At 45.2% G+C, this 27080-nt stretch overlaps 1 protein-coding gene across 1 annotated transcript in view; it reads right to left on the reverse strand.

Moving 5' to 3' along the window:
• Positions 1–272: 272 nt before the first annotated feature.
• tsc1b (TSC complex subunit 1b) overlaps positions 273–27080 on the reverse strand; it is a 64191-nt gene continuing 37383 nt past the window's right edge. The window contains exons 15-23 of the mRNA XM_079581234.1: positions 24689–24996; positions 22626–22669; positions 19598–19764; positions 18870–19052; positions 16593–16703; positions 12309–12431; positions 4849–5036; positions 3102–3275; positions 273–1043 (exon numbers count right to left, since the gene is read on the reverse strand). Of these exons, the coding sequence (XP_079437360.1) occupies positions 437–1043; positions 3102–3275; positions 4849–5036; positions 12309–12431; positions 16593–16703; positions 18870–19052; positions 19598–19764; positions 22626–22669; positions 24689–24996 (1905 nt within the window). The 3' untranslated portion in view covers positions 273–436. The remainder of the gene's footprint in view (positions 1044–3101; positions 3276–4848; positions 5037–12308; positions 12432–16592; positions 16704–18869; positions 19053–19597; positions 19765–22625; positions 22670–24688; positions 24997–27080) is intronic.

Here is a 27080-nt window from a genome sequence, read left to right on the forward strand (position 1 = left end):
GTTTAAGTAGTTTTTGAATAATTAGAGAAAGATTACATTTTTTCAAAATTGTTTTCCCCCTTAACTGTTTTCAAACATGACCATATATGGGCGATTCCAGAGATGCCGTCTGTATCTATGGCAGTACGACGTCTGTATGAAATGTTCACATCTTTTTCTACAATTTGTGCCCGTTATTAAGGAAGTAAAGCAAAATAAAGCAACAAAAACGGTCAAAGCAGGGAAAAACCAGGTTAAATGTGAAGATATATATATAATAGAATTGTTTTAACCTGTTATATGCACTTTAACGGTAAAATAGTATAAAATAAATCCCCAATAACGCAATTTGTCCAAGTAGTGTTACCATGGCAACTTGTGCAAATGTGCATGCGCATTTCGGGGGGGAATCTGGTCGGGATCCAAACGGAGGCGCTAACCCGCCCGTTGTCAAGTCTTAACTGTGCTCAAGATGCGTTTCGTTATAGTCCATGATCTTTAGCTGCTGTTGCCGTGGACGACCGCTCTGTCCCCGCCCCCCTGACACCGCCTTCCTCCGCGGGCTCTCCTGGCTGGGCGCTCTCGGTCGGGGCTCCGTGGCGGCGTCTTTGGCGGCGGGCACAGTGACAGTGGAGGCGGTGGGTGCGTTACATTTGGGGGTTTGTCCGGGACAGGGGGGCTCCACGCAGAGGTCAGTCTTCAAACCGTGCGCCAGGCCGGAGAGGCGCGGCGGCGGCGGCTGCTGCTGCTCCTCGTCGCACTGGCTCTCGCTCTTGTTGCGGAACAGCTCGCGGGCCCGCATGCCCAGGAAGCTTTTGGCGCTGGGGTAGGAGCCGACGGTCAGGGGCGCGTCTCCGTGGGGGCAGGGCAGGGGCGAGGGCTCCACCAGGAGGGGGGGAGGCGGGTAATGCTCTTGGCTGCCGTTCATGGAGCTGGACAGGGCGACGGGAGAGATGGCGGAGGGGGGTAAAGTGCTGCCGTTGCCTCTGGGGGAGTCGTGTCGATGTTTGGGAGTGGGCTGGTCGAGGCTGTGGGCCTGTCCTGCTCTGTCAGGCATCGTGACACTGGAAAACACACAAGACGCAGCAGAAGTTTGGACCAAACCATTCACAAAGTGTCTTTCCATATGAGGATTCACAAAATAAGTGGAAAACTTGGCACACCAACACAACCAGGATTTAGCATGCAACAACTTTTAATGCTTTGACTGCTCCTTACAAGAATTATTGTTGTAAAAATGCCAACCGTTGCCATGACAGCAATTCTTCTTTAATATGAAAGAATAGATACAGACGGCATCTCGTCATAGAAGGGGGCGTGGCTTTGCCGAGGGGGGAAATAGAATCTTTAGAGAAACACAATTTTTCCCTCTTTTTAGCCATTTTCTGGTGGAATATGAACTCATTTATCACATAAATAAAGTCAAGTGTAAATCGGGCCCATATGGATATTTTCTCACAGCAGATTGTTCAGTAGAAGTGAAAAAACTGCAGTTATAGCTAGCGCTAGCTAACCGGTAGCATTAGCCCGATGCTAACATGTAGCATTATGTTAGCATTCTCCGTTATTCATGTATTTATGGGCTGTTACTAAATAAAAATACAAAGACATGGGGAGGAGCAAAGTGGTTCAACAGCCCATAAATACATGAATAACGGAGAATGCTAACATAATGCAACATGTTAGCATCGGGCTAATGCTAACGGTTAGCTAGCGCTAGCTACAACTGCCGTTTTTTCACTTCTACTGAACAATCTGCTGTGAGAAAATATCCATATGGGCCCGATTTACACTTGACTTTTGTATGAGATAAATAAGTTCATATTCCACCAGAAAATGGCTAAAAAGAGTGAAAAATTGTGTTTCCCAAATGATTCTATTTTCCCCCTCGGCGAAGCCACGCCCCCTTCTCTGACGAGATGCCGTCTGTGTCTATAGCGACGGGTCTGCTATACTTGTACACTCGCACACTAGGAGCACATGTTGCATATGCCGAGAAAAAACACTCCATAGGGCGGGGGCCTCTGCACGCCAAACTGGGGAAGACGGCCACGCCCCATAACAAAATCCAGGTAGAGCAAAAACATACATGGCCCAGCTAAACGAAGACTCCATGAGACCAGGGCCAGATCAGTATGTTTCAAAAAGGTGTTGCCTAAAAAAACATGCTACAACAGGGACGTGTGCCCCGTTACACATGGGAAAAAGTAACAATATGGATCACACCAAGTCAGGAAAAGTGGCCCTGAAAACAAAATTCAAAGTAAAATGCAATTTTGCTTTTCTCATTTTTATGAAACACTGGTGCCTTTATTATGGCAGTGTTTTGCAGTTCACAGTTACCAGGGAACTTTCCGCCTAAACAACACTGGGCCACCGCCTTAACCAACTTCTTCTACCAAAAAAAACTTTGCGTATTTATTATTGGTGGCTCGACAGACACCACCTTAACTACCAAATCGACCCCCACCCACCACTATTGTGACAAAACAAACCATCGTTCATTTGCTGATTAAAAAGTATCAGAATAAATGTATAATAAAATACTCAGTACAGCATTAAGATTATTTTAAGAAAAGGGCTGGCAGGCGAAGAGTTAAGAAAGATTGTGAACTGGAAAACCATCTCCCAGTTAATTAGCGGTCAAAATCCTCACTGAAAGCTCATGTCTCTTTGTTTAAAGTTTGTGTATCAATCATTTACGTTCACGATTTAGCATTCTATCTCAGTTGGAGGGCAGGTGTCAATATAGGTCTATGGGGGAGAAACTTCCAAAAAGCAAATGTACAAATGTTTTCTCTGATCATCATTTCACAGCGATTGGATTCATACACCTGACATATGAATGTTATGGCTGGAAGTCCTTTCTACTGGCCAACATCGAGCAAATGTTTTTGAATATTGCCTCCACTTTTGGATGCCTTTGTGAGGAAATAATTAGACCATAGTTGATGAGCTGGAAGAGATGACTCTGAACACAATAAGACTAGTAATCTGCATTTTCAGCGTGACAAAAACAACAAAAACAAAAACTGTTGGCTTGTTTCCACCAGAGCAGCATGTTATCTACCAGGTCCAGTCTTTCCAGGAGCTACACGTGATGTATAATGAGTTGCGGTTACCTGGAGACAGTGGGAGTGTGTTTGGCTGCGCTGCCCTCTGCTGTCGCTTTGGAGGAGGTGCTGGTGGGAGCGTCCATCTCCACGCGGCTGTAGAGCTGCAGCAGTTCAGTCTGAAGCAGCTGAGTGATCCGCCTCTGAGCCTGGTACCTGCTGTCGGAGGCTTGCAGCTCCGTCCTGACGCCGACCGCACGGGGGAGGGGGGGAAACAAAAGTCAGTTATTGAAATGAGGCATTCTACGACTATAGTCACATTTCTGAACTTCAAGCTCCAACATCATGCTCTATTCAGGCTTTACGCCGACTTTACACCCGTTAGTTTTTGCAGGTACAACTGGTATCGAAAAAATAAAGCACAAGCAGGTACCGGAAAATAAAACTGTATCTTTAGAGACCAAGTTTTGATGCCTTTTGGGTCCGGGGACAACATTAAAGGAAGTTACTTGGTTGTTTCAGCTCAAATAAATGTTAAATGATAGAAATAGTCTTTGGTCTTTTATAGAATAAATGTATATTATTGTTCTGTTTTATGGTTCTATATAGGGCTGGGCAGTTCATCGAAATTGCAATCTACTACTAGTCAATTTCAACAATCGTCATGGGAATTAATGATAGACAGGTTTATTTCTTTGGCACTTTTGAGCCACCCGGCCCTGACTGCAGAATGCATTACTCGCTGACACATCTTATTCCTTTCAGGTATTCAACGGTAACAGTGGAGTGAGACGTTACGGGACGTTTAATGATACTGGAGGAAAACTTGTGAGTTTTATTGAATTTTTTGTTCCGTATCGTGTGGCCCTTGTTCTATATGACAGATATTTTAGTAACAGGTGAAAGTCGGGAAATTAGAATATCATTAAAAAGTGCATTCATTTCTGTTATTCCACTTAAACTGTGACACTAATATATGACAGACTCAATACATGCAAAGTGAGATATGTTTAGCCTTTATTTGTTGTAATTTTGATTATTATGGCTCAGCTTGTAAAAACCCCAAATTAAAAATCTCAGAAAATAAGAATATTTTGGAAATGGACTGTAAGCTGTAATCATCAAAATTATAACAAAAAAAAAGGCTTGACATTATGTCACTTTCATGTAATGAGTATGTATCATAAATTAGTCTTGAAAAGTGGTATCAAAATATTGTAATGGTGGGCACACCATCACAACACCAGGCTCACTCCTTTCTGCAGCTGCAGGAGGAACTTTGCACTGGACTATCCAGTCATTACTGTGGTTCTGGGATTGTAGAGCCTCCGAGCTTTGTCTGGTCAAAGGGTCAGGAGTAAAAATCATCAAATATGAGAAAGGAGTACGGGTGCATAAAACACTCCAATCGCAGTTTGTTTGAAATTATTTTTAGCTTTCATTCTTTTATACATTTGTAGTATTTGTAGTGGCCATAGTTTTTGGAATGGAATGTGCAGGGGGGGCTTCCAGTCAAACGGTTGGGAACCACTGGTCTACAGCTATACTGAGTGACGGGTTATAGGGGCTAGGGTGGACATTTCTTTGTAATAAGTTTATACAACATGACATTTTATGCATTTTACCTGTTAATGCAAATTAACCAATTTATGCAATTTCAACACTTTATGCAATTTCTGCATTCGCTTCCCGCAATGCCGCGGCCATTGCAAAAGTTTCTAGTTTCAATTGTCATTTCTTCCTTATATCGTACGAATGCCACTGTTCAACCAACTAAAATAACAAATAGTTGTGGACGGTGTGACCAAGTTCTGACCTTCCTTGTCCTTTGACGTCCTCCAGGAACTTCTTCTGCTCTGCGATGAGGTGCTCCTTCTTGGTGAGCAGCGTCTCCAGCTCCGACACTCGCTGCTGCGCTCCGTCCAGCTTCTGTCCCTGCAGGAGCAGACTGTGGCGCAGCGACTCCACCTCCCTGCCGTAGGACGCCGCCAACATCTGGGACTCCTGCGGCGCCGGCACACGGGAGGCCATTAGCACAGGCAACAAAGCTCGTCTGCTCATTAGCCGCGCTTCCAACTAAGTCTATTCACTTAGACAAATGGTCTGTGCCCCCCCCCCCCTTTCTTTATGCCGAACTATTAACAGACAAAACAGATTTAATTTCTCAAATGTTTTGGACCATCCTCGCTCTGTAGCCTGCACTTTCTCTCCCCCAAGTCCCCTCGCTCCTGACCCTCGCTCCTGCCCCTCGCTCCTGCCCCTCGCTCCTGTCCCTCGCTCTTGCCCCTCGCTCCTGTCCCTCGCTCCTGTCCCTCGCTCTTGCCCCTCGCTCTTGCCCCTCGCTCTTGCCCCTCGCTCCTGTCCCTCGCTCCTGTCCCTCGCTCTTGCCCCTCGCTCTTGCCCCTCGCTCCTGCCCCTCGCTCCTGTCCCTCGCTCCTGTCCCTCGCTCCTGCCCCTCGCTCCTGCCCCTCGCTCCTGTCCCTCGCTCCTGCCCCTCGCTCCTGTCCCTCGCTCCTGCCCCTCGCTCTTGCCCCTCGCTCCTGCCCCTCGCTCCTGCCCCTCGCTCCTGCCCCTCGCTCCTGCCCCTCGCTCCTGTCCCTCGCTCCTGTCCCTCGCTCCTGCCCCTCGCTCCTGCCCCTCGCTCCTGTCCCTCGCTCCTGTCCCTCGCTCTTGTCCCTCGCTTCCTGTCCCTCGCTCCTGTCCCTCGCTCTTGCCCCTCGCTCTTGCCCCTCGCTCTTGCCCCTCGCTCTTGCCCCTCGCTCCTGCTCCTCGCTCCTGTCCCTCGCTCTTGCCCCTCGCTCTTGCCCCTCGCTCTTGCCCCTCGCTCCTGCTCCTCGCTCCTGTCCCTCGCTCTTGCCCCTCGCTCTTGCCCCTCGCTCCTGCCCCTCGCTCCTGCCCCTCGCTCCTGTCCCTCGCTCCTGCCCCTCGCTCCTGCCCCTCGCTCCTGTCCCTCGCTCCTGCCCCTCGCTCCTGTCCCTCGCTCCTGTCCCTCGCTCCTGTCCCTCGCTCCTGCCCCTCGCTCCTGCCCCTCGCTCCTGTCCCTCGCTCCTGTCCCTCGCTCCTGCCCCTCGCTCTTGCCCCTCGCTCCTGCCCCTCGCTCCTGCCCCTCGCTCCTGTCCCTCGCTCCTGTCCCTCGCTCCTGCCCCTCGCTCCTGTCCCTCGCTCCTGTCCCTCGCTCCTGCCCCTCGCTCTTGCCCCTCGCTCCTGCCCCTCGCTCCTGCCCCTCGCTCCTGCCCCTCGCTCCTGCCCCTCGCTCCTGTCCCTCGCTCCTGTCCCTCGCTCCTGCCCCTCGCTCCTGCCCCTCGCTCCTGCCCCTCGCTCCTGCCCCTCGCTCCTGCCCCTCGCTCCTGTCCCTCGCTCCTGCCCCTCGCTCCTGTCCCTCGCTCCTGTCCCTCGCTCCTGTCCCTCGCTCTTGCCCCTCGCTCTTGCCCCTCGCTCTTGCCCCTCGCTCTTGTCCCTCGCTTCCTGTCCCTCGCTCCTGCCCCTCGCTCCTGTCCCTCGCTCCTGTCCCTCGCTCCTGTCCCTCGCTCTTGCCCCTCGCTCTTGCCCCTCGCTCCTGCCCCTCGCTTCTTGTCCCTCGCTCTTGCCCCTCGCTCTTGTCCCTCGCTTCCTGTCCCTCGCTCCTGCCCCTCGCTCCTGCCCCTCGCTTCTTGTCCCTCGCTTCCTGCCCCTCGCTCCTGCCCCTCGCTCCTGTCCCTCGCTCCTGCTCCTCGCTCCTGTCCCTCGCTCTTGCCCCTCGCTCTTGCCCCTCGCTCTTGCCCCTCGCTCCTGCTCCTCGCTCCTGTCCCTCGCTCTTGCCCCTCGCTCTTGCCCCTCGCTCTTGCCCCTCGCTCCTGCTCCTCGCTCCTGTCCCTCGCTCTTGCCCCTCGCTCCTGCCCCTCGCTCCTGTCCCTCGCTCCTGCCCCTCGCTCTTGCCCCTCGCTCCTGCCCCTCGCTCCTGCCCCTCGCTCCTGCCCCTCGCTCCTGCCCCTCGCTCCTGTCCCTCGCTCCTGCCCCTCGCTCCTGTCCCTCGCTCCTGCCCCTCGCTCTTGCCCCTCGCTCCTGCCCCTCGCTCCTGCCCCTCGCTCCTGCCCCTCGCTCCTGTCCCTCGCTCTTGCCCCTCGCTCTTGCCCCTCGCTCCTGCCCCTCGCTCCTGTCCCTCGCTTCTTGTCCCTCGCTCCTGTCCCTCGCTCCTGCCCCTCGCTCCTGCCCCTCGCTCCTGCCCCTCGCTCCTGTCCCTCGCTCTTGCCCCTCGCTCTTGCCCCTCGCTCCTGCCCCTCGCTCCTGTCCCTCGCTTCTTGTCCCTCGCTTCTTGTCCCTCGCTTCCTGCCCCTCGCTCCTGTCCCTCGCTCCTGCCCCTCGCTTCTTGTCCCTCGCTTCTTGTCCCTCGCTTCCTGCCCCTCGCTCCTGTCCCTCGCTCCTGCCCCTCGCTTCTTGTCCCTCGCTTCCTGCCCCTCGCTCCTGTCCCTCGCTCCTGTCCCTCGCTTCTTGTCCCTCGCTTCTTGTCCCTCGCTTCCTGCCCCTCGCTCCTGTCCCTCGCTCCTGCCCCTCGCTTCTTGTCCCTCGCTTCTTGTCCCTCGCTTCCTGCCCCTCGCTTCTTGTCCCTCGCTTCCTGCCCCTCGCTCCTGCCCCTCGCTCCTGTCCCTCGCTCCTGCCCCTCGCTCCTGCCCCTCGCTCCTGCCCCTCGCTCCTGTCCCTCGCTCCTGTCCCTCGCTCCTGCCCCTCGCTCCTGACCCTCACTCCTGCCCCTCGCTCCTGTCCCTCGCTCCTGCCCCTCGCTCCTGCCCCTCGCTCCTGCCCCTCGCTCCTGTCCCTCGCTCCTGTCCCTCGCTCCTGCCCCTCGCTCCTGTCCCTCGCTCCTGCCCCTCGCTCCTGCCCCTCGCTCCTGTCCCTCGCTCCTGCCCCTCGCTCCTGCCCCTCGCTCCTGCCCCTCGCTCCTGTCCCTCGCTCCTGTCCCTCGCTCCTGCCCCTCGCTCCTGACCCTCACTCCTGCCCCTCGCTCCTGTCCCTCGCTCCTGTCCCTCGCTCCTGTCCCTCGCTCCTGCCCCTCGCTCCTGCCCCTCGCTCCTGCCCCTCGCTCCTGTCCCTCGCTCCTGTCCCTCGCTCACAACAGGTCAAATGCTAACTTTATCTCTGCAAAGGTGTAAACTTTATGCTATTGCTGTATTCACCTACTGGTTTATTTGTGCATCTTTCTCATTATTAAAGTGCTTATGGTGCTTTGTCCCTTAAAATCCACTGTTTATCACCTCACGCTGCAACAAGTGGAGACCTGGCTCTGAAAAGACTGGTCCTTATCGTAAACATAAAGCTTAGCTTCCCCTCTTTGTTATTGTTGTCACAGAGTAAAGTCAGAGCGGACATGTGTTTTGTTTGCATTACAGTGGTGCTTAAAGGGGCTAGATGCAAGCTAGTCATTTTATGCTCACTACTGCCACCTCAGGTCTTATGCATAACTTCGGACACTCAAACACCTTTTGTGCAGGATTTTACAGACAGTTGTTGTGAACAGGTCTGAGCTCTTTCTACACATTAAGACATGTAGGAGGAGGAAAATACTTAGTTTTAACATTTTTAAACTCTGTATAGTCCCTTTAAAATTAATGATATTCTTGCAATGTAGCAAGTACCTGCTGAACTGATGAATGAGACGAGCTGTGTGCTTTTATTCTGGTCTGCTGGACTTGAACCGGAAGTCATTTTGCGGGCTGTTGAGCTACTGTTTCAATTCTCACATTGTGGCGACAAGATCTCCACGCAGTAGCACGTACAGACTTCAAATTTTCCAGCCTTGGACTGAACAATATTTTGAAGTTTTTTATTTATATCTAATTCCTTTTCAAATTATCAAATTTTGAACTTCAAAAAACAAGGTGAAATTGACATTTTAACAGATTTTTCCACAGCTTATTTTGACATCCAAAATCCCCTCTGAAAAAGTCTGTATAACTAAAATGTCAACAAAACAAAACAATGAATTTAAACCTGACTCAACCTGTCATTCAGATTTCGTTGCAGAAAATATGGGCATTTTTTGTCATTCTAAGGCAGGGGTGGCGAACACGCGGCTCTCGAGCCGCATGCGGCTCTTGGCCAATCAGAGTGCGGCTCTTTGCATGACTGGATAATACAATGCTGCTCTTTACAAGAGTGTTGGTACATATTTTTTTCATAAACTGTAAAACAGTCTTTAAGAATCTTGACCAGAAATCCAACCATACTCCTACAGACCCTGTTTCCATCTCTACACACATAAATGACAGTCCGTATCACCCTCGTTTTCCAGGCGGCGTGAAAAGGTGCCCGTGCAGCCTCACTCCAAGCAGGATGTAGGTTAAACAACAGGCAGGCAGATCGTGGGATCAGCTTCTGTGTTTTTCAGATTTCTGATCAGCTACTCTTTATTTGATGAAATTTGGCGTCATATTCACAGAAAAAGATAAAAATTAGGAAATGGAAAAAAGCGAAGCTCTAACGAAGCATATGATGCGAAGCGCGACATCGCGTATCGCGGAAATATGCAAAGTCATGACTTTTCTTTCACATGTGACTGTGACTGTAACAAATACAACTTAAAACAGAACCTCAGACGTCCAGAGGCTCCTGATTAAAGTTTATGAAGCTTGTGCAGCCTGGAGTGCCTCTCTGCGCAGTCCAGTCAGGACGAAGCTGCACTGAGCTCTCAGGCAAGGGGCGGATCAGAGAAGGGGGCTCATTGGGCAGGGCCCCACATACAAACACACCCCAGCATAAAATAAAATAAAAATCTAATTCTGTCCCAGTCAGAACAGAACAAAATGTCAGTTTATTTAATATATATTTATTTCAATCTTGGTTAGGAGTAAAACCAATACATCTGATACAATTATTGAAAAAAAAGGCCTATAGCTATAGTTTATTGTGATTAAATATAACAGTCACATTATATTTAATCACAATAAGGTACTACCCCTGGATCTCGCGAATGGTCGGTGCCTTTGTGGCTCTTCACAGGATCAAGGTTGAAAATTTCGGCTCTTGGTCTCTGACGAGTTAGCCACCCCTGTTCTAAGGCATAAGTATTTTTATGTGAAAGCATAAAATGACAGAAAACTTGCAATACATTTTTTATTTATGCCACTATTCTACAACAAACGTTTCAAATTGATATCTCTAAATTTAAAACCCTGCAGTGTCTCGCTTTATACGCTTTTCTAGACAGGAAAACATTCTTTCAATTCTAATCTTCTCAATTCTAGATTTTTGCCCTGGCTACCTTAAAGAGTAACTAAACACCAAATCCACTTTTTTTTGCTGATAAACGGTCTAAATGGTTGTTGAATAGAGTTAGCTACATGTCCCAGTCAATATGTTGACATTTGGTGCAAACTTGTTCAAAATCTCACTTTTGTGTCTAAAACCGCATGGTTAACGCCCCCTACTGGTTTCAAGCAGCAACTACATTTGATATTTTGTGGTTGGAGGAGAGTGTGTCCACGGCATCCAGAAAACGTCATCAGTTCTGCCCGTGGTTCTGCCTCTGTGCCTCTGTGGCCCCGCCCACACACCCCTCTGCCTCCGTCACGTAGCAACCAGGACACGCGTCGCGCAGTCAAACCAGTAGATGGCGCCCCTGCGATGCTCACACTTCGGCTGAGGTGGTGTAGAGAAATAAATCCCTTAGAAAAGCTACTGTGCGATGCTCTCTCTCTGTTCGCAGTCACTGACAGCGAGCGAGTATCTACCAGCGGCGATCTTATTTTTTTTTTTGGTAGGATAGTTGCTACTAGTGATGCGCGGGTTGCGGGTTCCACCGTCGTCTTTACAGCAGGTTTTTGGCGTAAATATACGTCGGATTTTCATAAAACAAGCAGCGTTTTGCAGCTTGTGATCCAGAGACGCTTTTGTGGAGTTCCTATTTTCCACCGTATGTGCGACTGTGTGTGACTTCGTGTTAGGCCGACCTCTACTCTCTTCCTCTCTCCCTCTTGCCCAGCGCTCTTCGGAGGGAGAGAGAAAGCGAGAGCGCGCGATGACACGCCGGTGCTGTTCATACGGATCATATTTGTAACGCGTAATATTTAATGGTTGCGGGGCGGGCTGTAAAAATAGAACAACGTTGCGGGGCGGGCTGGGGCGGGTTAGAACCTGCTCCAAATGCGGGACCCGCGGGTTGAAAAAAACCCTGACCCGCATCACTAGTTGCTACATCAAGCAATGAGAGTGCACCAACTCTCCTACGAAAAAATAAACCTTGCGCACAGTGGTGACAGCGGTAACAGCCGTCTGTCAGTCCTGTCAGATCGAGGGGCTTGGTCTGAGACTGTCAACAGAGCAGACCCCGCCCACACACTCACCCCCCTCGTCTCCCCCAAAGCCTCCGAGACCACCCCTTTCTCAGCACTTTTTGACTTCTGTTTGTGGGTGGGGAAAGGCTCTGCCATGCCCGTTTAGTTGCACTTTAAAGGGACTATACAGAGTTTAAAAATGTCAAAGTTAAGTATTTTCCTCCCCCTACATTTTCCAGCCATGTCCTAATGTGTAGAAAGAGTTCAGACCTGTTCACCACATCTGCCTCTAAAATCCTGAACACTAATTTCAACTGATCTTTTACTTTATGTTTTCCACAGCAAATGCATCAGTGCTTTAACTTAAGTAATCATTCAACTGTGGATCTTTACCTTTAATTCGAGTAATACTTGCCCAGTAGTATCTGTACTTTCAATTTATGAACATTTAGTCTTTAACTTTTTAAAGAGTTAGTAATCTTTAACATTAAAAAAAGAAGAACAAAAAAAACAATTCTGGATTATTTTCAGAATCAACGTAAATCTGACGTAAATTAATCAATAGTAAAAGCTAATAAATAAAAAAACAGATATTATGCATATCATATATATTTTCAGTAATAAGTGGGATTGATTTTTTTCAATATTCTTGCCTTAGATTTGATCGGAATCGGCTCTAAAGTGAAACCTCCGGCAGCGCACGTTACCACATGTTTAAGGATTGATCATTTCAACTCATATGTTTTCCTTTTATTCTGATTTAGGACTATTGTGTTTTTGTAACAAACCTTAAAAGTCATTGTGTTATGCAAACCACAGCACTGCTCTCAAACACCTTGGTGGGATTTGAAATTTGACCTGCCTCTCCTCACCAGCAGGGGCGCAGGTCTCCAACCCGCTGCGATCACGTTATGGGAAAGTGACACGTATCGTTGGGGACAGGTGGACGTCCGATGAACCCAATAAGTGCTACTCTTTTGGCCTCAGTCGTGCTCTATGTGTGCGTGTGCGTGTGTCTATGAGTGAGTACCTTTGTGTTGTCGGGACCGGCGCGCTGCAGCTCCTGCCTGGCCAGCTTATGGGCCTCCCCCAGGAGCAGCAGCTGCTTGTTCAGGAAGCTCATCTGCTGCTGGGTGCTCTCGCTGGTGCTGAGCTGAAGGACACAGCAGACAAACAATGACGACGGAGGGCAGAGCGGCAATTAGGCAACAAATCAAAAGTGTCTGTGAGGATTTGGGAGTACATCAGTGGAGCGGACGGGACGGCGGGTTTTCATTAATGATCACAAATGAGAGGCTGGGGGCGAAACAAAAGAGCTTTCACTCACAAGTCACCAACAGGACTTTCTGCAATAAACATCACGCAAACATGCACAACCGACATTTTTGATGCTTCTAAACTGTAAACTGTCAGTGTTGAACTGCGACTTGTGCTTTATGAGACACATAGGGCTGATTTATTCAGGTCAGTCATGTGTACTTCAGGTACTTCAGTGAGTGTAACTGATTTGTCAGTTCTCTTGAGGCCTAGGAAGTTGTGAGAGGGCTGATTTTAAAGCTCTGACTCAACACTTTCCAAAATTAAGATCTTTTACAATGTGAAACCGATAGATCCTGGCATTGTCATCTTGGAACATGCCCGTGTCATCAGGGGGTGTTGTGCTATAGACTGGTGCTATGTGATTGAAAAAAAGCACACTACAATGATGACAAACCTTCTGTTGGTCTGTAAATGCAGTAAATTAGAATAACTGCCTTGTATAAAATGTCTCTCTCAAAATGGCTGTAGTGAATGTCTTGAAATAGGCCTCTGTCTCTTTAAGAACCTCTGAGCCTTTAGACACGCCCCCTCCACACGCTGTCTGTGGCATCAGTGGGGAGGGGGTTCTGCTGAGGAGCAGTGGTTGGTTACTCGGCTGGTGACCAAAGCTCGGAGGCGTCTCCAGGAGGTGGGGGCGTTCCTAGGAGGACTCAGGCAAACCTATCCCTAAAATGGCCGCCATCAGAGTTTTTACAGATTACTCAAAAATACGTGAATGTGCCAAGGCAACACTTCAGCCATGTTTTTAATGAGGGAGTGACATAATAACATGATGTAAAGCTTGAAAAAGTCGATTTTGCATAACAAGATAAATCTCACTCTTTGCGCACATACACTGCATTCCAAATGATTATGCAAATTGTGTTTCAGTGTCATGATCGCCTGGGATGATTAGTTGTCGGGTGAAGCCCAGTTAAGGGAAAAACTACTGAAAAAGGACGTTCCACATTATTGAACAGACCAACATTTTCAAGCTGCATGGGAAAGAAAAAGGACCTCTCTGCTGATGAAAAGTGAAATAGTGGCGAAATAGTTGAATGCCTTGGTCTAGGTATGAACCTTCGATATTTCCTGAAAGATTAAGCGTAATCATCGTACTGTTAAGAGATTTGTGGCTGATTCAGACACACACGGGTTTGTGCAGATAAAGGCACAATGAGAATATTTTCTGCCGGACAAATACATCAGATTAATAGAACAGCTGCTACAAAAGCAGGAAACAGGTATTTGAAGCTGCTGGTGTCTCTGGAGTCTCCCAAACATCAAGGTGTAGGACCCTCCAGAGGCTGCAGTTGTGCATAAACCTTCTCTTAACTGGGCTTACCTGACAACTGCTCAACCCAGGTCTCTGAGATTGATGTCAGTGATTCAAAGAGCACTTTGACACTGAAATACAATTTGCATAATGATTTGGAACGCGGTGTAGAAGGGATAGGTCTACTGGAAGAGGTAGTGGACTACTTTTCTATGTTAAAGAGCATTTAATGTGCAAGATAAATTGGATGTAGAGATTGAATGTATTGCTTTAACTATAAATAATGTCACCTCAGATGTCATTCATTTTAGTTGGTATATATAGACCACTTTCTACTGATGCTAAATTGTATACATCATTTAAGGACATTTTAAAATAATGAAATACTCTTGGTAAAGAAGTAATTGTACTCAGGGATTGTAATGTAAATTGGATAGATAAAAGGTTAAAGGAAATAACAGGTCTTTATAATTTTGAACTTTAGATCTTATTTTGGACAAAATTGCTTCTCTGTCTCTTTTTTGAAATGCAAAAATGAGAGGAAGGGAAAGAGGGAACGAGAAAAAGGAAAAGAAAAGAAAAATAGATACATTTACAGCGGTACTGATGTTGCTATTAATGATTCTGACCATGAGCTCTTCCCCCTCTAAATCAGAGGGTGGAAACAAAAAAGAAAAGGAAAAAAAAATATGCTTCTCTGTGACAGCTGCAGAGATGTGGAACTCGTTGCCATTAACTGTTTCGAGAGTGTAGCACCTTGCAACAGTTTAAACTTAACCTGAAGAAGTGGTTGAAAGACGGTCAGATTTGTGATCATTAGCACAAAACTGGTTAATCGTGTAAAAAAAGGTACCTTTTTTTTTTTTAAACTCTACATAATTGTAATTGCATGTGTAAATACTGTAAATGTTGCATCTGAGTGTTTGTTGATGTGATCCCTTTGCCGGTGCTTTACAAGTATTTTATATTGTGAACGGACTCTCATTGTCCACTGTATAAACCTGCTGTCACTTTGCCTCTGCCCAGAGACTACAGATGAAAATGAACTTGTAGCTATCTCTGGTCTTGCAATGTCCCTGTCAAATTAATTAATTAATACATTTAACTAAATATGACCTCCTAATGCTGAAAATTCAACAAATGCCATTTTAAGTTCTTTACAACCTATAAAATGCATTAAAACGTTGTGCATATGGAACAATACATTTTAAGTTGTTTATTATATTTATTTGAGAACCTCTGTGATTTGTGTAATAGAGTTTCTCAAAATCATCTTGAGGGCCAGAGAACTTTTAACATTATTAGAGTTAAATGGGAGGGAAAAAAAGGTAGAAATACTCAATAGAAATAATCAATGCACCCAATGAGGTCATAACACTGGCATTTGAAAGACTAATCGTTTTAAGGAAGAAATCACATAAATCTACTTGAATTAAGAGATTAAATCTAAGGTTTGAGTAGATTTGGTCTGGTCTTAGATGAGATAAAACCTCTAGTAGTAGTTCTTCTCTTAATTCAGATAATTTTGTGTAATTTTAAGAGAAAAACAATTATTTGTCTGAAGAGGGTTTTATTCTTGTTCCATCGGCGCTACAGCATTTGTATCTTGGATTAGTTCAAACCAACTCAAATTCAACATAAAAGAACTTTAGGTAAAAAAAAGGGAAAAATACGAAGCCTGGCATGTCCATTCATTAAAGGACTTTTAACCTGGTATCGGAGCCTCGACCCCTTTTTTTGCCTATACCTGAAGAGCACCTGACCTCCATACAGACTATTCTACCCACTGTATCCATCACTTTGTTTCCTCTCTAAAATAAAAGAACTTTAATGCAAGCAATTTGAAGTCATTTATCTCATGATGGTACTTTTTTTCCGGTGTTGTGCTTTACTTTGGGCTAAATATCAGTGGCGTCGGCCCTCGGTCTATTTACAATAAAGAAAATCGTCCCTGCGCCACGAAAACTACCCCTGCTCTAACAGTTAAAGACTTGCTGACTGTCATTTGAGTTGACAATTTAGAAAATCTGAGGAAAAACAGAATTTCCATAATAATTTGGAGCACAGTGTCGTGTTGCTGACCCGACTGCAGCAGCACCAGCAGATCGGAGCAGCTAAGTCCAGGACAAATGTCAGAGAACCTAAGTAGCTCCATGTTTTGCAGACTCCTGTTGAGTCTAGGTCAGACGAGGAGACGGAGACCAGACAAAAACAACCATGCCCCCCCGTCCCGCTGACCCAAAAATAGCGGCACCATCTCCATGGCAACCAACCCAGAGTCCATCTGCACTCGGGGTTGATTACAAAAGGCCAGACCAAACCATCAGATCATCACAGGCCACCATCTACGCTCCAATCGGTTCATGCTCGGCTTTGGGTCTTGGAGCTGGAATCTGTGAGTTAAGTTAGGTTAAGGAATACTTAATTAATGCCTGTACGGAAATGTGTTTTCTGCATTTGACCCATCCTAAAGGCCGCTGGGGCAATAAGCAGCCAGCACCCGGGGAACAAGGTCCGAGGAATGACTGATTAAATACGTTTCAAATAGTTTCTTGATCGTTTTCTAAAATAATAAGCAGAAAGAAGGTCTGAACCTCGTAGTGGTGAACCTCTAGTGGTTAAGGCTAATCTGTCCTCAGCAGCGTGAGTTCAAGTCCAGGCTCTGACAATTTGCTGAATGCTCTTCACCCATGTCATTTGCTGCTTTGCTTTATATAATCAGAGAGCAGTGTGATTTACCTTGATGGTCATTTGGTTGAGCAGGTGACCAGTGTGGCAGACTTTGTTATTAGATCTCTGAAGCTCCGCCTCGAGCTCGTCCATCCTTTTCTGACACTCCTGCAGCTTGCTCTGGACACAAAGATAAAACAGTACGTAAAGATTTGATCGACAAGATAAAAGTAAAGACAACAATCGACAAACACAGAGTTCATCCCCAGTGATTTCAAAACGAGAGCCCTCACAACGATCTGTCACTCAATGTCCCGTTCTATATGGACACAAAATCACAACTTCAACAATCAATCCCTCACTGCTCTTTCTCAAATCTCACATCCTCAAGCCATTCAGAAAGCCTCAGTAGTATTAACTGCGTAGATTAGACGCTCATCACAGAAATAGTAAATCAATTTATAAAAGAAAAATGATTATGCAGGATAATCTTAGATCAGAGGTTCTTCACTGGTGTGGCCTCAGGATCATCTCCCTGGGATGATAAACTGCGACCCAAATAAGGTGTAAATCTGTAATATATCATACAAAATATTGTTTTTTTCCCTCACAAATTATTGTTGAATAAGTATTGAGCATTGAGTGCCAAAAACGAAAAATTAAATTACGAAACTAGACACTTTAATCTACCTTGTGTGAGATTTTGGGAGCTCTGTGATGAACAGAACTGAAATAAATCAACAACTTGAAAAGTCATGATCTGGACATTTCATCACAACGCAGCAGAGATAAACATGCCCCTTGTTAGTTTATCGTGTGTTTTCAATGCCCAACATTTTTTCTGTCAAGATTTGGTCAAATAATTGAAAAACTAAATCTATGAATTGTTTTGTTAACTTGTTCTTCTACAGAGGGACTATAGAGAGCATCCTGACCGGCTCCATCACTGTGTGGTTCTTCTACAGAGGGACTATAGAGAGCATCCTGACCGGCTCCATCACTGTGTGGTTCTTCTACAGAGGGACTATAGAGAGCATCCTGACCGGCTCCATCACTGTGTGGTTCTTCTACAGAGGGACTATAGAGAGCATCCTGACCAGCTCCATCACTGTGTGGTTCTTCTACAGAGGGACTATAGAGAGCATCCTGACCAGCTCCATCACTGTGTGGTTCTTCTACAGAGGGACTATAGAGAGCATCCTGACCAGCTCCATCACTGTGTGGTTCTTCTACAGAGGGACTATAGAGAGCATCCTGACCAGCTCCATCACTGTGTGGTTCTTCTACAGAGGGACTATAGAGAGCATCCTGACCGGCTCCATCACTGTGTGGTTCTTCTACAGAGGGACTATAGAGAGCATCCTGACCAGCTCCATCACTGTGTGGTTCTTCTACAGAGGGACTATAGAGAGCACCCTGATCAGCTCCATCACTGTGTGGTTCTTCTACAGAGGGACTATAGAGAGCATCCTGACCAGCTCCATCACTGTGTGGTTCTTCTACAGAGGGACTATAGAGAGCATCCTGACCGGCTCCATCACTGTGTGGTTCTTCTACAGAGGGACTATAGAGAGCATCCTGACCAGCTCCATCACTGTGTGGTTCTTCTACAGAGGGACTATAGAGAGCATCCTGACCAGCTCCATCACTGTGTGGTTCTTCTACAGAGGGACTATAGAGAGCATCCTGACCAGCTCCATCACTGTGTGGTTCTTCTACAGAGGGACTATAGAGAGCATCCTGACCAGCTCCATCACTGTGTGGTTCTTCTACAGAGGGACTATAGAGAGCATCCTGACCAGCTCCATCACTGTGTGGTTCTTCTACAGAGGGACTATAGAGAGCATCCTGACCAGCTCCATCACTGTGTGGTTCTTCTACAGAGGGACTATAGAGAGCATCCTGACCAGCTCCATCACTGTGTGGTTCTTCTACAGAGGGACTATAGAGAGCATCCTGACCAGCTCCATCACTGTGTGGTTCTTCTACAGAGGGACTATAGAGAGCACCCTGACCAGCTCCATCACTGTGTGGCACGGCGCCAGCGCTGCCTCCTGCTGAAGGAGCCTCCAGCGCATCATGAGAGCAGCAGAGAAGATCTGTGGAGCTCCTCTCCTCTCTATTAAGGACATGTACTCCACCCGTCTCAACTGCAAAGCCGTGAAAATCACCAGGGACCGTACTCATCCATCACAGTCTCTTCAAGGTAATGCCTTCAGGGAGGAGACTGCGGAATCTACGGGTCTGAAGAACAGTTTCATACACAAGGCCATGGGGAAGTTGAACTCCCCCAGATGCAGGTCATGTATGTGCAAACAAATGTCGATTTTCGGACTCGCTGCATACCTGGAGCTCCTGGTTCTTGGTGTAGTAGTCGTCTCTCCCCTGCTGTAACTGTCGAATCTGGCTGTGCAGCTGCGTCACCACCTTCTCGCGGTCCTCCCACAGCTGCCTGTACCTCTGCTGCTCAACCTGCAAGCTCTCTCTGAGCGACGTGATGTCCACACTCTGGAGGTTCAGCTGGTCCTTCTGCACAAGCAGCAAGAAAAGTAGAATGAAAAGAGTCTTGTCAAATACTATAGATATGTTTTTTTGTTTACTGTCAAAATAAAATATCAGTTGCCAAAATGCTATTTGCGCCCTCTTCAAGACAATGCAAAAATCATGACATTACCATGAGAAGGTCCTGCAAAGGGTTTCCATGAGCTCTAACACATTTTATTTCCTTGTATTTGGGTAACCCCTATATCAAAGGGTGCTGTCTAACATTAATACAGTAATTCATGTATTTGTTTGAGACGGAGCATCTTAATGAACACATGAGACTTCTGCATGTAAACACCAAACTGCCAAAACAATAAACTGTTAAAAAATACTAACACACTGAATCTCCGGCAGTCATCAGGGAATGTCTTAACCTGTGATTACGAACATCATTGGTCTATTTTGATTTGGTTGGGACAGTGCATCCATTGTCCCACACTCGCACTCTCAAGCACACTCTCATTCATCCTGGCCTATTGTACATGTTTGAGTCTGAATCAGTTGTGAGTGTGTGTGAGTGTGTGATTCACCATGGCGTTGTTCTGCTCCTCCAGCGCAGTGGCGTTGATGATCCTCCGCAGCAGACGCCGGTTGCGGACGGCGTGCTGCTCTCTCTTGTAGCGCTCGTACAGCAGCTGGTTGTGGAGCAGGAGCAGCTGACTGCGCAGAGTGTGCAGCTCGTCCAGAGGCGCTGACCCTGGGCAGCAGAGGACGCTCACATTAACACGGGCCAAAGGTTCTATACAGTATTTCACTTCATTCATGTAGTTTGGAGTAATCCTGTCCTCCACATTCTGTGCGCTCAAACTCTGTTTATCACAGTGCCTAGATTTGTATGCATGCCATTAGCTAAAAGCAAAAACTTGTATACACCATTCTATCACGATCAAACACACTGCTGCCTGCAGTGGGAGCTCCAGGCCAACTCATAATCCTACATAAACATGATTTCAGTTTTTAAAGCAGTACTAAGTAACTCTTGCCCCTAGAGGGAGAGAGGGATATTGTACTATGGCTGCTCGATTATTGAAAAAATAATAATCACGATTATTTTTGTCATAATTGAAATCACGATTATTCAAACAATTATTTGTTGCCTTTAAAAAAATCCATCAAAAAAGTGACAAAAATGCAGCAAATAAGTGACAAAAATGCAGCAAATAAGTGACAAAAATCCATCAAAAAAGTGACAAAAATCCATCAAAAAAGTGACAAAAATCCAGCAAAAAAGTGACAAAAATCCATCCAAAAAAAAAGACAAAAATCCATCAAAAAAATCCATCAAATAAGTGACAAAAATCCATCAAAAAAGTGACAAAAATCCATCAAAAAAGTGACAAAAATCCATCAAAAAAGTGACAAAAATCCATTAAAAAAATGACAAAATCCAGCAAAAAAGTGACAAAAATCCATTAAAAAAGTGACAAAAATCCATCAAAAAAGTGACAAAAATCCAGCAAAAAAAATGACAAAAATCCAGCAAAAAAAGACAAAAATCCATCAAAAAAGTGACAAAAATTCATCAAAAAAGTGACAAAAATCCATCAAAAAAGTGACAAAAATCCAGCAAAAAAGTGACAAAAATCCAGCAAAAAAGTGACAAAAATCCATCCAAAAAAAAAGACAAAAATCCATCAAAAAAATCCATCAAATAAGTGACAAAAATCCATCAAAAAAGTGACAAAAATCCATCAAAAAAGTGACAAAAATCCATCAAAAAAGTGACAAAAATCCATCAAAAAAATGACAAAATCCAGCAAAAAAGTGACAAAAATCCATTAAAAAAGTGACAAAAATCCAGCAAAAAAGTGACAAAAATCCAGCAAAAAAAATGACAAAAATCCATCAAAAAAATGACAAAAATCCATCAAAAAAGTGACAAAAATCCATCAAAAAAGTGACAAAAATCCATCAAAAAAGTGACAAAAATCCATCAAAAAAGTGACAAAAATCCATTAAAAAAATGACAAAATCCAGCAAAAAAGTGACAAAAATCCATTAAAAAAGTGACAAAAATCCATCAAAAAAGTGACAAAAATCCAGCAAAAAAAATGACAAAAATCCAGCAAAAAAAGACAAAAATCCATCAAAAAAGTGACAAAAATTCATCAAAAAAGTGACAAAAATCCATCAAAAAAGTGACAAAAATCCAACAAAAAAGTGACAAAAATCCATCAAAAAAAAAAGACAAAAATCCATCAAAAAAAGGACAAAAATCCAGCACTGTTGTAATCGAAATCGTAATCGAATTTCGATTAATTGCACAGCCGTATATTGTACATCCAATTACACAATGTAAATACTGTTTAAAGTGACGTTAGCCTGTTAGCTTCTTCTTTGTGATTCTATTAGAGGGTGAGATTCTATTAGTGTGGTATCTCCGGTCCGGTGGCAGTCAAGTTGCAAGTTTTCTGGCCAGGGGGAGTATTGTATTACCCCCAGAGGGACTATGAAAGGATTTCTTAAGGTAAACAAGTTACTTAGTATTGCTTTAAAACATAAAATATTAATGCTGAGAAAAGCAAAATAATCTTTTCAAAGCCTGAATTTCACATGATATAGACGAGCCAGAAATATAGGCGGTCTAGGTTTTTCCTATACCCATTGGGTTGATGGAAAAACACCTGTGGTAAATATTAATCAGAATTTTACACTAATGAAGTTGGAATTTTATGGAATATCACAAAAAAAAAGCCAGATCAAGGTAAAGCCGGGGCAAATTTCCACTAAAACTTGAATATATTTGCGTTTGTATGCACTTCAAGATACTTTGTTAGTGAGTGTTGCACATTTCGTATCTCATCTGCAAAGCTTCATCAGCACCAATGATCTTTACATGGCAGCAGGCTGAATATAAAATTCATTGAATAATTACACAGATGCCGAAAGAAACTGCTGTAGTTAAATGATAAGTGACTCATATCCATGTAATCCCAAAGTCTGTAGCAATTATACATTTTAGGTGCATTAGCAACAACACTCCTTTGATTTCAGTTGCTATGCTGTTGCTATAACCTTCATTTGGGTCACAATTTCAGTCAGTTTATTATCACTAAATAACAAAGAAGTTCATGATTGATTTAAAATAATTCATAATAAAGTTTTGATGTGATTTTTCTAGATCTGGCTTCTAATATCAGAATTGTTTCTTAACTGTAAGATAAAAAAAGCAATGTTTTAAGTTCCATATATTCAAGTCAAGAAGTCATTCCCTTATTCTCCAAAGCCACATCATAAATCACAAGCCTCAATTCCAATGATCAGTAAACAGGGTTAATTAGATTGGGCTTGTAATTAACACGCTGGCAGAAAGCTGTGACAAAAACGCTGCGGTTGTGGAGATAATGCGATTGCCGCTCGGGTCCGACTGGTAAACAAACCGAAGAGCCGCAGAAAGACAAGCTTTGTATTGTGTGGGAACGTTTTCTTTTTTTTTTTTTTCCCCAGCGCCCGGCCGGGTTCAGCCAGTGTACTGGTCATGTTGGCGCGCTCGTGACAAATAACCGCTCAGGCACAAATCCACTTTTGTGTGTGACGAAGCAAAGGGAAGGCTGTTACCTCCAAAGTGGGTCCAGTCAGCTGACTTGCTCGGCAAAGGTAATCTGAGGGAAAAGACGACAGCGTTTGAAAACGTTAGGAGACGGCGATGGAGGCGCTCGCAGGTAAATAGATAAAGACTTTTTTTTTTTTTTGAGCTGACATCCATATTTTTTTCCCCCCCTGGCTCGAATAATACTTTATTGTTCAGGAACTCAAATAATGGGGGCGTGAGTTACAAGACGCCCATGTTAAGTGTTCAATATTTAGGCTAGATTTTGTGCTCTCATTAAGGCACTCCAATTCAATCAACGTTATTTATAAAGCACTATTAACCGCTTAACTCCCACCTGAACGGATCCCATTTTCTCCAGTTTGGCTTTACACTAATCAAAAAGCTTCTTGGGGAAAGAAGCACCAAAACAACCACAAAAAATGAGTAGAAAACAAGGATGTAAACGCAACAAAAATGTGACAAACAACAACAACAAAAATGTGACAAAAAAAAAACATAAAAAAGGTGACACAACACAGCAACAACGCAAGGAAAAAGATCAGTTTTGTGGGTCTTATGCTGCGTCCACACCAAACGCGTTTTGGGGCGTCAAAAACGCGCCTCAAGCCCGTCATTGGACGCTTGTGCTTACTAAAGTCAGACGCTCGTCACAAATGTCACCGAGCGTCAAAACGCTCTGGCCACGCGTCAGCTCAGAGTCTGTTCGTAGCATCTTGGAAGTAGCTCTGCCTGAAAAATACACCTGCTACATCTCATTGTTGATTAAAAGTCTGCAATAAACCACAAATGCGTGAAGGCCGGCTCAGTGTGTGATCGTCATAAAGCTGCTCTATGTCGTTACGGTTTCATTGACGTTATTAATGCATAATGCTCGTTTTCATGGGAGAAAACCGGAGCTCAATGCGAGCTAACTGAGCTAACTGAGCTAACTGAGCTAACTGAGCTAACTGAGCTAACTGAGCTAACTGAGCTAACCGAGCTAACTGAGCTAACTGAGCTAACAAGCTATGGTTTTCTCCCGGAGCTCATTGTAGATGATGTGAGTAATAAACTACAACATCAGCCCAGCTCAGTGTGTGATCATTGTTCTTTAATGACTTTGTTTGTGCATGTTTATTAGCTTAGCATTAGCTTTCTCGGGTGCTAATGCTACAACAGGCAGCCTCGAGGCCCAAACACATTCCCAGCGCAGCTTCAGCCACTGAAATAACCTTTCTTGTCGCCGCTTTTAGTCCTGGGTGTTTACATAAAGAAGCACTGATGTGTGTCTTTGTGAAAGTCCCAAAACAGCTGTAGCTCCGGTTCACAATGAAGCTAAACGTCCGTGACTTGTGACTTGTTTACTTCTGTGGGGCCGGCGTAGAATCTGCCCCGGTGGCTCAGCTACAACGTACGTCACTATGGGGAGAAAGCTCCTGATTGGTCGATGCTCGCGAATTTCTCCAAAAAGAAAAAAATTTCCCAACTCGAGCGTCGGCCGCGCTCGACGCCCTGGAGGCGCGTCAGAAGCTCACCAAGCGCGAAAAACCTCAAAACGCGCCCCCCGGAGGCGCGTCCTCCATGTATTTTAAATGTAAACCTGACGCTTTGGAGGCCCCAAAACACGTTTGGTGTGGACGCAGCATTAGCTTTCAAATGAGGTGCTACACAGGCCTATAGCCAAAGAGGACAGAAGGCATTCGGTTTAGGCGGGTGGTAAGAGGTTAAAAACAACAACGTTGACCAGAGTGCTGTACAAAAAAGGCAATATAAAAATACAATCATAAATACAAAAACACAGTGGCATAAGAGAGAAATTTGTACAGTAAAAGTCAACTTCCAAACTAGCTACATGCCAAGGAGAACATGCGTCTCTTAAAAACAGGAATGGAGACAGCCAGTCTAATATACAGAGGCAGCTCATTCAAAAACAGAAAATGCTCGGTCTCCTCTGAGTTTGCGCTCTGAGGAACCACAAGTAGGGACTTTGTGAGGACTTTGGACAAACTGGCCTAAAAGTAGTAGCAAACATGAATGAACCAGGAGACTAGAAATGGCCCATGTGCCACAGGTGGAGAAACGTCCTCACCTCTTCAGCACTTTGTCATGTGCGTCGCTGCCCTGTTGCACCAGTCGATCCAGCACCTCCAGGGGGGACGCCTGGATCACCCCCTCCTCCTCGCCGTCCTCCAGCCCCTCCTCCCTCTGCTGCAGCACCCGCTCGATGGCCGCCTTGTGCGCCGCCTCCGAGGTCTTCTTGCCCACAAACAGCGAGGCGGCGCGGGGCAGGGCCAGGTCAAAGAAGGACTCGTACGGGACGGGCGCCGGGGGGGTTTTGCTGCACGGGCTGGGGGAGAACATGCCGTATTTGGCGGTGTCGTCGTCCGGGGCGTAGGCCTGTCACGAAAACAAATGTCGATGTTCATTTATCAGATTTTATTATTATATACAATGAGACTGCACTGATGCCTTATTGACATTCTGTCTTTCATGTGTCATTTTGTATCATTTTAACACATCTTTCTTGAGATTTATTCCAATTTAGTTTCATTTCAGGCTTGAGTGTAAGACAATTTAAATGTCTGCAAAATGGCAAAGCTCTCTTCAACCCATTACAGAGCACACTATTGGAACTAAAGAAAAGGAATGGGCTAGGGTTAGGGTTAGGGTTAAAATGACATATATAGGCCGCACTTGTAGCATGGGCCACTTGTAGCTTCATTCTCCTCTCCTCTGTGCTACATTTTCCGTACTTTTTACACAAAAGATGGAGCCCACACTACTTATTTAGCCCACTGTGAGTTAAAACTGTTCTGAGAGGAGGAGCATCACATGGTCGAAGTAGGAAAAGGGCTGAAAACCTGATATTGTGGACGGACTCAGGCATAAGGGCATAACAATCTTTAATTAGCCGCATGGTTCTGGGTGTGTGACAAAAGTAGCAGCTTATAGTCCAAAAATGACGGTAAATAAAAACGCTTCAATCAATGCCATCACTCGATTCTGGTTCTTTATCAATTCTGATTTTTTATACATAAAAGTTTTATATTTGAACAGGGCTAATAAAATGGGCTCTTTTGACAGAAGTTATTTCAAAGCACTAAAAAAATACTATTGTAATGTGGATTGATAGCTTGAACATTCATTTCCAAACAGCACTCAGCAGGAGACAGTTCTCTTCATAAAAAGCTATTTTGTCTGATGTTAACTTAGACTGACCTCCACCTTTCTCAAAAGTTCCAATGCAAATATCCCATGGTCACAATCTGCCCTGCCCCAAGAAAAACACGTGCAATCAGAGCCTTTGTTTTGGTTCTTGTGCCGTGCATTGTAGATAAGCAGAGTGTAAGTGTAAGTGCATAATAGAGTCAGAGCCACAAGACGGATCACTCAAATTTCTTCAGATTTGCAAACATTTCGTCAAACAAAGGAAAGAGATTTGGACAAAACGGGAAACTTTTGAGCCTAAGAAAAGTTCCGCCTAAACAGCATTTTAGACCATAATTTTGGTTTTTACGATGAACTTATACTAGGGATGCACCGATACCGATACCACATGCTTGAACTCATACTCGTACTCATTCATGAGGTCCCGATACCAGAAACAGATTGACCATTTGACGTGCGACCAGGCAGCGCAGCTACGAGGCGCAGCTCTCAGCTGAGGAGAGAAAATAGCAACAAACTGGAGAATTTTTTAGTGTAAACACAATAATCCACATAGAGCTGACTTTATTACAGACTGCGCTCTCTAAACCAGAGTCTGAGCTGGATTTAACCAGAGCTAAATGTTGTTAGAGCTGCAGCGTCTGCAGTGTTTACAACATACAAGCTAATGTTGCTAACTCGCGGCTAGTAGCAGTTTTGGCCATTCTGACGCCGTTTTATGCCCAGGTATTCATCTGAAAAACTAACCCAGCGACTAAAAAGTCCTCAGAAAATCCAAAGTAAAGACATACAGCATGTTTATATTGAGGGAAAATGAGCCGCAGCAGAACAATGAAAACGCTGTAGCTACTTGCTAAGTTACTACAAACACACGAGAGAGACCATTTAAATAACCATCTCAATACTATTGTTTAATAAAAATACATACAGTGGGGAAAAAAAGTATTTGGTCAGTTTCACATAGACATTCTATTGGATTTTGGCCAAATACTTTCTTTTCCCACTGTATATGAATAAAGCACAGGCATTGGGGAGCTTTTGGACATGGACTTTTCTGTCTGTGTAATAAAGTGCAATAAAAATTAAAAATGATATTGAATGAAAATAAAATAAATAAATGGCATCAGCACAATTCTAATATAACTGCTCTTAAATGTGTCGCCTACTTAAGGAAATGTACATGAGTAAAGTTACTAATTACAAACCAATCTGCTGTGAAAAAAGTAAGAATGTTGAAGAAAATGCCTTGTACTCGTATCGGTATTCGGTATTGGCAAGTACTTAAATCAAAGTACTCGTATCGGTTTTTGAAA

This window comes from Gobius niger, assembly GCF_951799975.1.
Source record: "Gobius niger genome assembly, chromosome: 22".
Classification (NCBI taxonomy): Eukaryota; Metazoa; Chordata; class Actinopteri; order Gobiiformes; family Gobiidae; genus Gobius; species Gobius niger.